A 15,752-nucleotide genomic window follows, 5' to 3' on the forward strand; every position below is an offset into this window, starting at 1 on the left:
TCAGCCAACATAACCAGTCTATAGAGAGAATAGTGAGAGAGCTTGCAGCACATTCCCAGTCCTCCATTGGAATCTAGCCATGCTAATAATTTTCCCCTGAAATCTGTCTTCCTTAATAGGCTATACTTAAGTGACCAGGAAATTTTTGTTCACTAGGCAACATATCAGGTATGTATTTATTGTTATGCTACAGGGAGAAAGTGGAATTCTAAAAGTGCCATATTTCACAAGCATCTCCACTCTTTTACTCTTGCCCAATACCATTGGCGTCTGCCATACAACAGGGGATGGGTACATTACAGACAACAATTACTATGCTTACCTTGAATAAATAACTAGAATAAACTCAATACTTAATAGTTAGGCAGCACTCCCCGCCCCCCCAAGCAGAAAGGCATATGAAAAATTTCCCTTTGAAAAAAGGCAGGCACTAACAACAAAACTAAAGGTGTGCTGGCATTAACATTTTATTCCAGGAACTTCAGGTAGAGTCTGCACACATACCAAGGGAAGTCTTTAATTAGTGCTCTGCTTCTAGGGGCTGCTGCATAAAAAAAGAGGGATCTAATTCCTAGTACAGTTCAACATGATGTCTCAGCAAACATTCTTAGGAATGCTGGAGCCACTCCCAACAAATGGCAACAGCAGCCTGAGGATTGAAGTATAGGCCTTTTTCAACCAGAAGCAGATTTACAGCACAATCCTTTCTTGGGAGTAAGCTCCATTTAATAGACCTCAATAGAGTAGAACTGCTTAGGATTTCTCTCTTAGTGCAGCTTTTCTGGTGCTGATGTGCTAGGTGGAAAGAAAGGGAAAAGGTATCCTTTCTCTTTCATGTACACTCTTATGCAGCTGTGTAGGTATGTGGCTTGCAGTGTTACATGTAAGTTGCCTGTAAGTAGACGCAACCAGCCATTTGAAATTGAGCTCTTACCAGAAGAAAAAGACCACAAATTCTGAGCACACTTACTAGGAAATTAATGTTATGCTTGTGTTTGAAAGATAGCAGTCTGTTTTTACTGAAATCAAATGGCCAGTCTCCCACCAGCTGCGATGGTGAAGCCATATCCTATTATAAATTCACTGGAAATTTAGAGGAAATAAGTTTTTGTTTTATTCTGAATCAAGTTAAAGATTTATAATTGTTTAAGTTTTTAGATACATCAGATGTGGTTTGGCCTTCTCATTCATTAACAGGTTAAATGAAGGAACAAACTAAAAATAAATGTTCCAGTGTTCATGCCAAAAATATTCATCCTATCCATATCAGTTCTTCAGAAACACTTGGTGGTGCTATTATAGTTCTGTGCTGTACTTATTCTTGCCTATTCTTTATTTATACCACAAATCAGGCAATTGCCTCTTCACCTTTTCTGCTTTATTGGGAGGAAGGGGGCTTATTAGAAATGTCTCATTGTTCCAAACATTTTAGTAATTGATAGACTAAAAAGAACTGACTACTGACAAGAGATGGATGAGGAGATCTTTACTTTGTATTTGGTAATCTCTGAACAGTTTTACTATTATGCCTCTTGTTTGTCTCAAAGAAGAAAGATCCACAAAATGGTCACACAGCTCCCACTTTAAAACTAACACAAGCACACAACCTCCTGCAAGAATTGAAGAAAAACTTCTACCATAAGTCAACTTCAAACAAGCTGTCAGAATCACAGATTTATACTGTAAACCTATTTAAGAAGAAGAACTCTTTCTAACTTCCCAAAAACTGTTTGGGTGTGTGAAAGTGCTGGCACAGGACGTAAACCCAAAATAATTATTTTGCTCTTCTTCCTCAAGGATGTAAGTGCAGCAAAATGTCAAATCTCCTCCACTTTCAGTGTGTCTGTTCTACTTTGGTATGGAAATAGCTATCATTGATATAATCTCAGAAAAAGAAAGAGGAGTCATCAACTCCTTTTATGCTCCTTGAGCTGTGGTCTCCTTCCCCTGAAGTTGTGCTGGACCTATAACCAACCTCTCACTAAATTCTAAATGTGTCCCATTCTAAATGTGTATTCACTGTATCCCTCTCAACATAGCTTTCCCAGTCCATTAGGAAAGTCCGTAAATGGATAAATACACATTAAAATTAAGTTGAAAGTGTGTAACTAGTAACCACTTTTTCTTATCTAAATCAATGTATTGACATATAAAATAAAATAGAAATTGTATTTATACCCCATCCTTCCTGATAAACAGGGCTCAGGGCAGCCTACACCATTTATATAAATACAAATTTAAAACCATATTTATGCAATTAAAATAATCACTAATAAAATAAAAGATTAAAATTATTGCCATTGTTGTCCTCAACCATATGCCTGGAAGAACATCTCTGTCTTGAAGGCCCTGCAGAACTGAGCTAAGTCCTGCAGGGCTCAGGGGCTTGCGAGACAGAGAATTTCACCAGCTTATGGCCAGGGTCAAGAAAAGCCCTGGTTCTTACTGAAGACAGCCAGATGGTTTTAGGGCCAGGGACTGCTAAGAGGTCGGTACCACTAAGAGGAGCTGCTAAGAGGTTGTTACATTCAAGGTGTGTATTGAAACATCACTAAAGGAGATGTTGGAACAGAAGGAACTATGTGTGAAGGATGAAAGTGTGATACGGCCAACAGGCTGAAATTCCTGCGAGACTACAAATGATGGGATAATAGACTAAAACCCTTACAAGATCATGGATGGGGTGAGAATAAAGAGCAAAAGGAACAAATAAAGTCAAAGAAGAGACAACAGAATGTGCCAATTAATAAAATGGCTTAGAACAGAAATTTGTATCTGGCTATGATGGAAGACAAAGCTGACTAGCAGGTTCAAAGCAGGAATACAGCTAAAGGGGTCATGTGGCAAGTTAGGCTGGTTGAATCCAGTGGCAAAGAGGTAGTCTTCTAAGGCAGGCGAAAACCTTGAAACCTTATAAAAGGTTCACAGAATATGAAGCAAGTTGGGGGAATCTACCTGGCTTAAGACACAATTAGTGTCCCCATTACATCCAGTGTCTTCTGCTCCATCTTCTGCTCCATCTGGATACCCACGGTCTATTTTCCTTAAGCTTTCTTTCTTATACATCAAATTTACTTTCTTCACATTACAAGACTTTCTTCAGATCAACTTTCTTAGGAGACTAAAAGGCAACAAGTTACCTTTTCCCAGAAACACATGCAGAGGTATAGCATGAATGGGTGAGCACAATGGTTTTAAGTATGTAAATAGAGGCATATTCTTCTAGTCTTCTTGGATAACATTCATTATTCCATAATAAATGTTACATAGACAAGGAAGTAAATTTGAAACTGTGGTCCTCTCACTCTTTTCTTAATTAAAAGATCCCTACATTTCTGACAAGTTAAGTAACACAGAAGCATTCTTCCCACGAACTGAGAAGGAAAGGTACAAAAACCAGGTTCCTGACACCAAGATCAGATGCAAGAGAGATGGTGCATCCACACACCACCAGTGCTTCATTTCTAACCAAAGATGCTGGAATCCAAGATAGCCAGGCTTGGAAGGTAGACTTTCTATTGTGGAAGCCCTCCCTTTTAACTGCCAGTGTACGGCAGGTGCGTGTGGTAACTCAAAGATCAAAGAAGGCGGTCCCAGGAATGCACAAAAGCGCAATCTACAGGTGCAATAAAGAGTCTCTGGCTGAGATTTAGGGTCCAGAGTCTAAGACACCGATGAGCCCTGCACCGTGCGATTACTTACCCATGTTGTACCCATACGGGGACTCTGTGGCTCCATTCTCCAGGCTTGCCAGTATCTCCCCTTTCCCCACGTCGCTGTCCCCTACCAGCAGGAATTTCAGCAAGAAGTCATAAGCTTTCACAGGACTGCCCACGTGGTTCATCCTCTTGCACCCTTTCGTAGTTTGCTACTCCGAGGGGAATCAGCTCCCAGCGCCCATGACGCACGCTGAATTAAAAAACGTGACACCAACGGCAGGGGTCGAAGCAGAGCAGCAAGGAGATGCACTCGGAGGCATGTTCAAACCCGGCCCCCTCCCGTGGAGCGCGTCACCGGTGGTGCCGGGGGGGGGGGGGGTCCGATCTATTCTCACGACTCCGATCCGCCCTCGGCAGAAGAGCTGGCGACGAGGCTGGCGAAACACGTGCGCAGCAGGGGAAGGAAAAGCGCGTAGCCTCACGGTGCGAGCAGCAGGCGAAAGGCGGCGGGGGACGCGAGGAGGCTTCCCCGCAGTCACTGCAGGGGAGGCATTTTCAACGGTGCCATCCCCGGCAGTCGCGTCCCGAGGGTGGCATGTGCGGTCGGTTTGCACCGTCAGCCGACAAGAAGCGAAGGTGGCCCCCACGTCAGTCCCGCCAAGAAGCCGACGGGCGGCGGGGAGCTTGTCGCAGGGGGCGGCTGTGACCAGTGGCCCCACTGGAGGCTGGTCTGGCTCTACTCAAGGGCGAAGTGAAGCGACGGAGGACCTTCTCGGCGCCTGAGCTCCTCGGCAGTCATCTCCGCACCTGGAGAGCGCACCCGCAGCGCAACACCCCAGTGACAGCCCCGCCAACCAACACCCACTCCCGTTCCCATTGGGGTGAGGCTTCTGAAGCCCGACCCACTCTGCCCTCTGCTATTGGACAGAAAGGACCCCACCCTCTGCTTGCTCGCCTTCGCATTGGTCCAGCCGCACTCCTAGGTTCCGCCCCCCAGTGATTGTTATTGGGTAGCACGAACGCACCCACCGAGGCCCCCCACTGTTTAGTTGCTGGGGCAGTTCTGGTTCGTTATTGGTTGGCGCACTAGTCCGTCACGATGGCTCTGGGCGTTCGGTGCGGGGCGGCTGTGTTTACACATCGGGGGATGAGGCATGTGCTGCGCAGATCTGCCGCGAGCGTGGTTTGTCCCTATGCAGGTTTGATCCCCGCCTACGATTAGTGTGCAACAATTTAACCAGGCTTTGGGCTTCGACAAAAAGAGCGAAACAGAGGAAATTATCATGTCGGGAGCAGGATGACGTTTGTTGCATGATGAAATTCCAGAACACCGACTGAAAAACGGTTTAAATGAATTGACCGTAGATTGACTTCCCACGTTGCCCTTCTTCCTCCGAGGAGCTCAGAAGCATAGTCAACACGACTTCCCTGTGATGAAGGCAGAAGGCTGGCCGCTGCTGGAGACAAGATTCTGAGTTAAAAGGAGCCTTCAGTGTAATGCGCCAAGTCAAATTCGTGGTGATTGACAGCAGAATTGTACCAGTCCTTGCAACATATTTGCAGTTGAAATTAATACCCTGATGGACTTTTCTGACCATATTCATAACGAGATGTTTTCATATGTTACTTATCTCTTGATTGTTGGAATACTGGCTTTAATTAATAATACCTTTCTTGCCCTCCCCCAACCTCCTCCTGCATTTACACCTTCATTTACCTGCCAATTAAAGGGAATGCTTCATCATGCATCTGCCAAAGCAGGCGCTGATTCATTAACGTTTATGCCAATACATGCCAGACAACTGTTTATTATTTTGATTGCAACAGATTAACAAGAAGTCTAAAGATTAACTAATTTATAGTGACATAAACTTTCATGAGCAGGAGCCCACTTTATCATGGGCAGATTAACACAGCTGCTACATTGGACATAGTGGCATTTTGGTTTGTCAACACAAGTATTAACTCTAATCTAATTCCTAAAATTAGTTTGGCTAATTGGCCTTGAACTGGACTGTTACAATGCAATTGAAAACAGTGTTATACCCTTCTAAGTCAACTGAATGTACAGTGCGGGGGGGAGGGGGGCTGCTCACAGGGAGCCAGCAAAGCATTATGCCAGTGTTTCTCCAAGATACAACAGTGTATCTATAAGACGAGCTGGTAGAGTGTTCCAGTGGCATTGTTCTCTAGCCAGGAGTCAGTACAGCAACTGTACTGAGCAACTCCCAACACAAGCTATTGAGCCAGCAGGAAAGTTAACCCAGGGAGTTCAGCAAGAATGAGTTGGTTCCCTAAACCACCCCAGCCATGCCCTCCAGAACATGCAGAAAGTTATGCCAGCATAAACCTCAGTATAGCATACTGGCAGTCATACAACACAAAGGGCAAAATGCCTCCCCACAGGCACATCCTCACCCACAACACAGGACTACAGCCACTGTCAGATCACAACCACACCCAATCCCCCTCCCCTGCACCTAAACATAGGCCCTTTCTGCACATGCAGCATAATGCACTTTCAATCCATTTTGCAGCTGGTTTTTACTGGTCGGAATAGCAAAATCCACTTGCAAACAATTGTGAGAGTGGATTGAAAGTGCATTATACTGCACATGCGGAATGGGCCCTTGTTCCCTCCACATACATAAATCCAGACCAGAGACCCTATAGTTCAATAGGTAGGGTGCACAGAATGGAACTCTGTTTCAGAGGTTTCTTTAAATGTTTTTTTCTTTATTGAATTTTTTTTATATAACATTGTAATCATTCATACGTAAACACAGTAAGACAAATATACAAGATATAAATTAATATTTCTTGAATATATTTCATTAGTCCTAATGTTTAACTAAAGGCAACTTAGAAAACAGAACCAAATATTCAATTAAGATTATTTCTCATCTTGTCATCCTACTATTTCATATCTTTCTCATTACATTACCTCAGCATACTAAAAGATTAAATAAAGTTCTTTATAGTATCATTTTTAACAAATTATCTCATATGTATAAACATTATTAACATTATCCTATCATTGATAATGAGAGGATTTCTGATGTGCATGCCTACAAGTGCATGGTATTGTACTTTAATGGCCAGAGAGGCACACTTAGCACTAACACTCAAAGCGGAGCACAAAGTCCATGCTATGTGGCTAACATCTTGTTTTAGAACCTTTACAGGCACCCTTGTGTTGTCGTCCATGTGTTGTCGTCCATGCCCTCCACTCATCTCTGGCAGTGAAGCAGCTACCAGGAAATGGAGCAGGCTACAGGAGACAGCAATAGCAGGAACTAAAGTCAGAGAATCAGTGGCCCAGCGTGACATGAAACCAACTGGCCTTGGAAAGGCTGGAAGCTGCAGTGGCAGCAAGCAAGGTGCTGGCTGTAGGAAATGCAGCCGGGCTTGATGCCACAACAGACAGGCCTGCTGCAGGACACATAGGCTGGAGGAGCAGAGGATTGCCTATTGCAGAGGCAGGTGGAACCTAAGGAGCCAACGGATGCAGCAGTGTGGCTGGCAGCGGAATAGAGGCTGGAGCATGTGCTGTGGGGGATAGACCAGAGGTGGGATCCAGCAGGTTCTCACAGGTTCCTGAGAGTAGGTTACTAATTATTTGTGTGTGCCGAGAGGGGGTTACTAATTGGTGATTTTGCCACGTGATTTTTGCCTTAGTTATGCCCCTCCTCTCAGCAGTAGCGTGCAGAACTTGAAGCAGTCTAGCAGAAGGTGCACCGGCGTGCGTGCCAGCCTGCGCCTGCGTGCATTGGTTTCCCACCCAAGGACTGGCGCAGCAGCTGTGTCCTTGCCACAGCCCCGCCCAGCAATGCCCCGCCCCCAGAATGCCCGGCCATGCCCCGTCGGGCCCGCCCAGCCCCATTGGCGCTACGCCACAGTTTGAATCCCACCACCATGGGAACCCGTTACTAAAATTTTTGGATCCCACCACTGGGATAGATCCATAAGGACACCAAGTGCATTTCAGGTTGGCAGAAGTTTTGCAGGAAGGAACAAGGACCATTAAGGTAGCTCAGGAGGGTGGGGCCAGGTAGGAACTGCATTGATCTTGGATCCTGGCATTCTTTAGAGGTAGGTCTCATGACATCAGGGAGAGGGGGAGCCCAGAGATATTCTGCCCCAAAAGACCCTTTAAAGGGCAGCTCCTTATGGAGCCAGAAAGGAAGAGCCAGTTTACTCCCATTATGCTTTGGAAGGGATGTGGCCTGGAGGGACATCTGGGTGAAACAGAATTTTTCCTCTCTCTTTAATCAGAGTCTCACTAGAGAAAAAGGGGACACAGGAGGGAGCTACAGTCTCAGACTCTGACCCAGCACAGGGAGAGTTTAGCACCTATCTCTGAAAGAGCACTGTTCATTGACAAATTGAGGGTGCATGTCAGAGGAGCAATGTTTAAGCTAACAGTACCAAAATTTTAGGTTATCTTCAGGAGAGTCTCCTGATGAAACCACCCAGGTTTACTGAAGTTTGGTTCAGGAGTCCAAAGTTATGGACCCTCAAAAGTGTAGCCCTATCTACTATTAGCTCCCATTGGAAACAGTGGGGGATGGGGACACCCCTTTTGGGGGTCCATAACTTTGGACCCCCTGAACCAAACTTCACCAAACCTGGGTGGTATCAGCAGGAGACTCTCTGGATGAAACCACCCAGGTGTAGTGAAGTTTGGTTCAGGGGGTCCAAAGTTATGGACCCTCAAAAGGGTAGCCCCATCTATCATTAGCTTCCATTGGAAACAATAGGGGGCACCCCTTTTGAGGGTTCATAACTTTGGACCTCCTGAGCCAAACTTCACCAAACACGGCTGGTGTCATCAGGAGTGTCACCTGACAATAGCATGAAATTGTGGTGCCGCTAGCCTAAAAACTGCGCCCCCTGCTGGCCGACAAAGTAAAAAAACCTAAAAATACCCCCCCCCAGTTAGAAATGAGCCCAAATTTTTCTGCGTCCCAATGGTGGGCACCCAGGACATTTGTCCCCAGATGTCCCCATTGTAGCTATGCCTCTGAGTAATAGGAATTATCCTACTAAATAATCGTAATTGGTTCCAAATCCCAGGTCAAATATACTCTAGGGTAAACACTCACTAGTTGCTGGATTGTTTCTGGATAGTTGCTATTTTACAATTTAATTATGAGAAAAAAAATCTTAGACTACGCATGCTACAACTATAAAGGCAACATAATTTAATTATTCTAAATAAAAACATTTCAAGAACTAAAACTATCCACATGGGGCTTTGTATCAACTTTATTTAAATCTGTTTTAAACTAAAATGGAACAGATTCCATTCTGTTAGGCAAAGCTGAGTGAATAAAGAATGACTAATGGCATATTTACAATAAGACATATCAAGTTCATTCATAATACTTTCCTTATTTGTTTTATACATCCACTAGTATTCCAGCCATCTTTTCCTATTTTTATTTATTTTTTGTTCCAACCAGTTCCTTGCCTGCCTGTCAGTTTTATGGTATGGTTCAGGGAGAGGTATAAGTTCTTATCTTTTTTAAAAAAGTTTTAAATTAATGTCATATCATTTAAATATCTGTACACATCTGTACATGTACACATGTACAACTCACAAAAAGTTAGCCATACAATCAACCAATACATTGTTATTGTGCCAATAAATCGTTATTGTGCCAATAAAAACATAGGTTTTAATAGGTTAATTATGGCAAACTATGTTTCCTCTCACTGTTGCAAACATTGACTTCTCTGTATAATGTAATTTTAACCAATAAACATGTGTCATTTACTTTATCAAACTGATCCAAAAGCATTGGGCAATTTTTAGATTTCCAGTGTCTTGCAAAGACTAGTCGGCTAGGCTATAGCAATTAACTGTAAGAGAAACTCATAAAAACCTAGATGGATATAGCTGGCCATGGTTTAAGAGTAGTAATTCTAGGGAGCCCAATATTGCAGCTGACACAGATCAACAATGTTAGTCCATTACCCCTTTGCACAGTGGTGGGATTAAAAAATTTTAGTAACAGGTTCCGATGGTGGTGGGATTCAAACAGTGGCGTAGTACCAATGGGGCTGGATGGGGCACCACGGGGGCGTGGCCAGGCATTCCATGGGCGGGGCATTCCTGGGCGGGGCTGTGGCAAGGACACAGGGCGCGCCCCCCAGGTGCAGTTCCCATTTGCCCCGCCTCTAGATTAAAATAATCACTGTTTAAAGTATTAAAAAAGCAATATACCGAAAGGTAGTGTATTATTTCTTTTTTATATAATTATACTGATTGATTTTAAATAATAACATCAGTAAGGAGAGAAACCAAAAACTGTTTAGAATTGTTAACATATTGCAAACGTATCTAATTGTCTATCTCTCTCAACCACCCCAACTAAAACATCCTTTATTGCCTCCCTCCTTCCCATATTTCCCTCCCTCCCTAATTTCGACTTCCCCTTCAGATTCCTAACACTACTTTATCTATTCCACTTGAAAGAAAACTAACAGAGGGAGAGATCAAAAATCCTTACTCCAAACTCCTCTCTTTCCAATATAAATTTCAAGGGGAAAAAAAGAAAATGAAAAATCTTTACCTATAATACTTTCCCAACCTTTATACCAATGAACAAAAAAAAAATAGAATTAGTATATATTGTATTATTTCATACAGTTCATACACATGTGTGGGGGGGGGGTGCCATGGGGCCCTGGGGGACCCTGGGGGGGGGGGGCGATTTTGCATCCCCCACTTGACGAGATTTGTTGTACCCAGGGACAGAGATTACCACCTTGTCCCTAGTGGAGTTAATCATTAATAACCGGTTCTCCTAACTGAGAAAATTTTAGTAACTGGTTCTAGTAACCTAGGTGCAAATAGGCTGCATCCCACCTCTGCCTTTACATCTCCACAACCACCACATGCAAATAAAATCCATAGATGGAGCACCACAAAACCAACAGCCACTTGAAGTTAACTCAAATTGTAACTCAAGGGGTTTTTTTGCTATATGTTATAGGGAAAGGTACAATAGATGAAATTTTCTTTCAAAGTAAAACTTATACTGAATGCATAGCCTCTAGTTATTATACACTTCTGAGTTTCAGGTGTGGTTTCTTGGCCCAAGGACCTGTTCTACCTGGCCTGAATAACATGCACATTTGGGGGTTCTCAAGTGATTATACATCCTAGCACAGATATAATCAGACTTTAAGCTTATGGTACTTCCTCCAAAATATATTACTATGTATTCCAAAATGACTTCATGCATGTCTGGACCAGTTCCATTCTACTTTTTAAGGGAGCTAAATTTGAAACCAAGCACAATTTCCACGTTCCACGCAAAAGAAGAAAGAGGAGAGAGGCCCAGTGAAAACTTATTATGGTATCTTTTCCACACTTATCAGCAAGTTATTTATTATACTGCTATTGCCCTCATATACTTTCTTTCTTTCTGACCCCACCCCCCTGCCCCAAGATGTTAAGGTGTTTATAGAAGTCCTAACAAATTGTTCTACTTCTATATCTAGAAACCAGTCATATTCATTTAACTGCTCAACCAAGCTAATCCAGCCGTATCATTGATTTGCCATTCTCGCAAGATACCATCACTAATAGTGAAGGGAAGATATGATAGTTTAGGTATCACTTCCCTTTCTTTTTTTTCTTTTTAAAAAATTGATCTTTATTAAGAATTTTCGGTAAAGTTACAGAATGTCAAAGGACACATACAAATTTAAAATCATAGATTTCGACCGTCAAGTTAAACTTATCCCTTATACAATAACTGAATTTAATACTTTGTAATCTTTACATCGAAATCTAAAGAGGGTAAAGGAAGGATAGGACTAAAATAGGAAATGAGTATTGAAGAATTGGAAGAGACAGAAAGAAAAAAAAGAATAGTTGTATTGTTTACATACAATTATACTTTAAGATATATTTCTCTATTATTAATTTTTAAATTCGTTTCTAACTTAATTCATTGTGACTTCACCTTCAGATGCTGATCATAATCCACTAACTTCGTCAAATTATATTCAAATTATATTCCCTTTCATAGTATTAATTCTTCCAAGAAGCAAAAGACTGAAGGTCTCCCATGATTTGAGATTACCTATTTGAAATTTAAATTTTTTTAAATAATGAAAGGTGTTTTTTGCCACCTGACCTATTACAAACCTGTAGGGTCTTAAAGGCAAGGGATGTTCAGAGGTGGTATGTCATTGCCTGCCTATGTATTACAACCTTGGTATTCTTGGAGGTCTCCCATCCAAATACTAGCCAGGGTCGGGGCTTAGAATGTGTGAGTGGCCCAGAATCAATCAGGAAACTTCCATGGTGCAACTGGAGAGTTTTTGTTTCCTTCCTCATGACCCAAATTGAGGGGTCTAAACCTGGTTAACATTAAAAAAAGAGGGCTACTCATTTGTTAATGTTACATTTGTAATCTGCTACTTTAGAGTACTGGTCAGTTAAATTTTTTAAAAGCAAAAGATTAAATTTTGCATTGGTTTAATACAAATTGAAACACCATTGACATATAGGCTGGTTATAGGCTGTTTCTTAGTTAAATTCTTGTTTTATGATATTTAGAATTTTTCTCTCTCTCTTGAGGAAGGGGTGTGTGGGTTGGTTTACAGGGCTGTGCAAAATTCTGAGCCACTGATTTTTTATAGCATTTTCCTCGGGCATGAAAATTATATTCAGAAAAAGTATGCAGTGAAGTCCTCATTGGACTGTGAGAGCAACCATAAGCAGGTCCACTCAGGTTTCTGCTCAGATTTATTCAATAGGGCTAACTCTCAGGAAAGTGCCCTTTGGATCTGTTTTTACATGGGGTGTGTGGGGAGTTGCATGTTTGAATACTTCTCCATGTAAAAACAAACAAACAAACATAAACATTGATAACTAATGCATCAGAAAAAAAGACTTGTAAAAATGTCTTTCCTGAGCAACCCCTTTTTATTCTGTCCAGAGGCTGAAGAAAGTAACACTCAAAGACTCTGACTGACATGGACATGCTCACAGAATCGGCCTTTCATTTTTTAAAAAAGTTACTATGTATATGTCTAAATCCAGCAAATAAAAGGAAGCACATACCAATTACCTTCTCCTTTCTAGCAGATATAGTCAGTTTGCAGCTGCTGTCCTTTTTAAATTTGGTATGTATGTATTAACTGATGACTCATCAAATAATTCCAACCCAGAAGCCAGCTGCTCTACAGAAATAAACCTTAATTAAACAGAAAGTTGACCACTAGGGGTGTCCCTGGAATGTGTATGCCACTAAGATCGCTTCATTAGGATGGAGAGAAGGAGGTGCTGGAATGTGTATCAAAGACTGCTTGAACTATGTGTGTGTATTTGTGTATGGGGGAGGGATAATGCACACATTGATTCTCAACTCCTTTAAATTCAGATTCTTTGTGAATTACCTCTTTTCATAGCAGGGTGGGTTTAAGTCAGATTCTTATGACCTTATAAAGTCTTTTGTTTGTAATGATTACTGCAAGCTACGGTAATGTATTTGAACCACTTAGAAACCCTCAACAATGCTGCATAAATGCTAAGAATTACTGTTATTATTCTTTTCAAAGCTGTTAAGACCTGGGATTTTTTTTCAGCTAGTATTGCCAGTTTTCTGAACACCTCTAGACCTGAGTGATACAAAGAGGTGGCTGCAATTTTAAGTAGGTTCACAAAACTTGCTGCTAGACTTTGTATGAAAGATTGCCATCTTGTGCTGGGTAAAAATAGATAGGATTGGGCAGTACTTATGATTGTGATCACGGAAGCTGGCAGTTCTCTGAAGGCCTGGTTTGGGGGGGGGGGCAGCTCATTAACAAAAATGGATTCATTTTCCTTGGATTTCTTTATCAACTTTTCCCTGTTCTCTGAAGAAGACAGATCCTCACATAAACTACGTGAAGAAGACAGATCCTTACATAAACTGCCAGAGAGAGAAGATATAGAACTTCCTTGCACAAGAGATGCCAGAATATGGTGGTTGGCATCTCTGTCCTATCCATTTCACACCCAATAGTAAGAGGATATGAAGTATGATGACAACCATTCCTTTCCTTCCTTGTTCTCCTGGAGGCGATCTCGGGCATCTTGGATTGGGTGATTTCCAACCTATACTCAGGGAGGTAGGACTAAATGATGTCACTTCCTGTAGAGGCTGGAATCCATCTTAGATGCCCAGTATTACTTCCTGCCTAGCAGGGAGCGCAGTGCTTGTGAGAGGGCTCCAAGCTACTTGTATTTCTCTACCTTATTTCTACCTTATTTCTACCTTATTTCTACCTTATTTCTCTCAGCTTACTTCTATTCTCACGTGTGTTCTGTGTGTCTGTTTCTGTCGGCTCCTGTCCTCTTGTGAATCAGCCTGTCAGTTTGTGAATCAGCCTGTCAGTTTTTTCCAACTGTCAGTTTTTCCCACCTTAACGGGCCGCCTTAAAATGGCCGCCCATGGAATCTACGCTCGCTCCTTCTCACCCCGCCTGAGTCTTTTGGCAAGACCGCTGCAGAGGGCACTCGGGCAGCAACTCGAAGGGGGCATCAGAAGAGCAACAGTCAGGAGTCCCTCGGCTGAGGCTCCGTCCACTTCTTTCTTCTGCCGCATCGAAGGCGGCGGCGGCCCGCAGCTTCGGGCGCCCTCGCAGGAGATGGCGCAGGCCGGAAAGAACAAAGCCCCTGCCGCCAAGAAATCAGCCTAGAGCCCTCCCGGGCTATGCCAAGGCGCAGGAGCACCAGCGTCCCAGTCCGGGCCGCGGAAGGTGTAGCTCCACACTCCCCCCCACGCTCCCAATTTTTAAGTGTTAGCCACGCCAGCAGCGGTGGCGCGGGGGAGCGTCGCGGGACCCAGGAGCGAGCGGATGATCAAACGGCCTCCCGGCAGTCTCCTCATAGATCTTCGCGACTCAGGCAAGATCAGAGGGGCCCGGTGGGGGAGGGAAGTCCCCAGCGCGAACCTGCTCCAACCCTTTCAGACCCTGCATCCTGGGCTAGCATGCCTGCTCCCGAGCTAATGAGTATGTTCAGGGCTGCAATGAGGGAAGAGATCTCCCTCCATGACAAGAAAAAAGGAAGTAGACGCAGAGGAAGACGCAGGTCCCGTTCTAGGAGGGGTGGTAGACGCAGACGTTCATCTAGCTCTTCTTCCAATTCCCCCACCATCCCCCAGCCCTCCACCTCCACTTATAGAGATCCCCTTAATGAATATGGGGAGGAGGAATTCAGTGAGGTGGAAGTGGGACATTCCTCAGAGCATTTCTCTGAAGGGGAGGAGGACATCGCTGAGCCAAAAGAAAAACTTATCAGATTTTTTAGAAAGGAGGATTTAGCCTTGATTATGTCCACTACCCGAGTACTTTGAAAAGAATTTAAAAAAGCAATGGGTGAATCTGGAGGCTAGTAAGAGTTGCCCGTCACATCTCAAGAGTCTATATATACTGCCCGAACACATACATGACATCATTAAAACTCCCCTAATTGATGCACCTGTGGTTGCCCTCCAATCTGGTGGATTAGTCACCAAGGACGGGGAGGGTTCCCTAAGGGATGCCGCAGACCGCAGGGCCGACGTTTTCCTGAAAAGGATTCATGACAGACTTGCCCTCACCATTGGGCTCTAGCCCCTTCTTCCACCATGGCTATGAAGTATGATGACAACCATCCCTTTCCTTCCTTGTTTTATAGGTTTCTAGAAAAATCACTTGCTTACAAATAAGATTTGGGATTCCACATCCCACTCTCTACATAAAGCATTTCTTGCTCACCATGACTTCATGCTCAAACATATGACTTTAGGTGCCTCAAGCTCTCCAATGGATGCCTGCACCTTTGGAGGTGACAAGGTATTTGTAGAAGTTGCATTTCCAAGCTAATTCACGTTAAAAATTAACTTTCCAAAAAAAATGTTCCCCCATGTCGGATTAATGTTGCTGCTGAATAGTGGGAAGACAATCTTTGAATTAAAAATTATAACAAATATATTTTTAAAATTAATTGCCTCCTAACATCGAAACTGATAACGTAAATCCCAAGTGACTGATTTTTAGAAGGGAAACCAGCGACCAGTCACCACTATTCATGAAGGGAGCTCT

The 15,752-nt window shown here is 43.2% G+C and overlaps 1 protein-coding gene across 1 annotated transcript in view; it reads right to left on the bottom strand.

Annotated features, from left to right (window-relative positions):
* The window catches only part of RAB40B (RAB40B, member RAS oncogene family), a 30,245-nt gene extending 25,716 nt beyond the window's left edge, over positions 1–4,529 (bottom strand). Inside the window, exon 1 of the mRNA XM_048489733.1 lies at positions 3,703–4,529. Within this exon, the coding sequence (XP_048345690.1) occupies positions 3,703–3,844 (142 nt within the window). The 5' untranslated portion in view covers positions 3,845–4,529. The remainder of the gene's footprint in view (positions 1–3,702) is intronic.
* Positions 4,530–15,752: the final 11,223 nt, after the last annotated feature.

Source organism: Sphaerodactylus townsendi, linkage group LG03, assembly GCF_021028975.2.
Source record: "Sphaerodactylus townsendi isolate TG3544 linkage group LG03, MPM_Stown_v2.3, whole genome shotgun sequence".
In the NCBI taxonomy this organism is placed as follows: domain Eukaryota; kingdom Metazoa; phylum Chordata; class Lepidosauria; order Squamata; family Sphaerodactylidae; genus Sphaerodactylus; species Sphaerodactylus townsendi.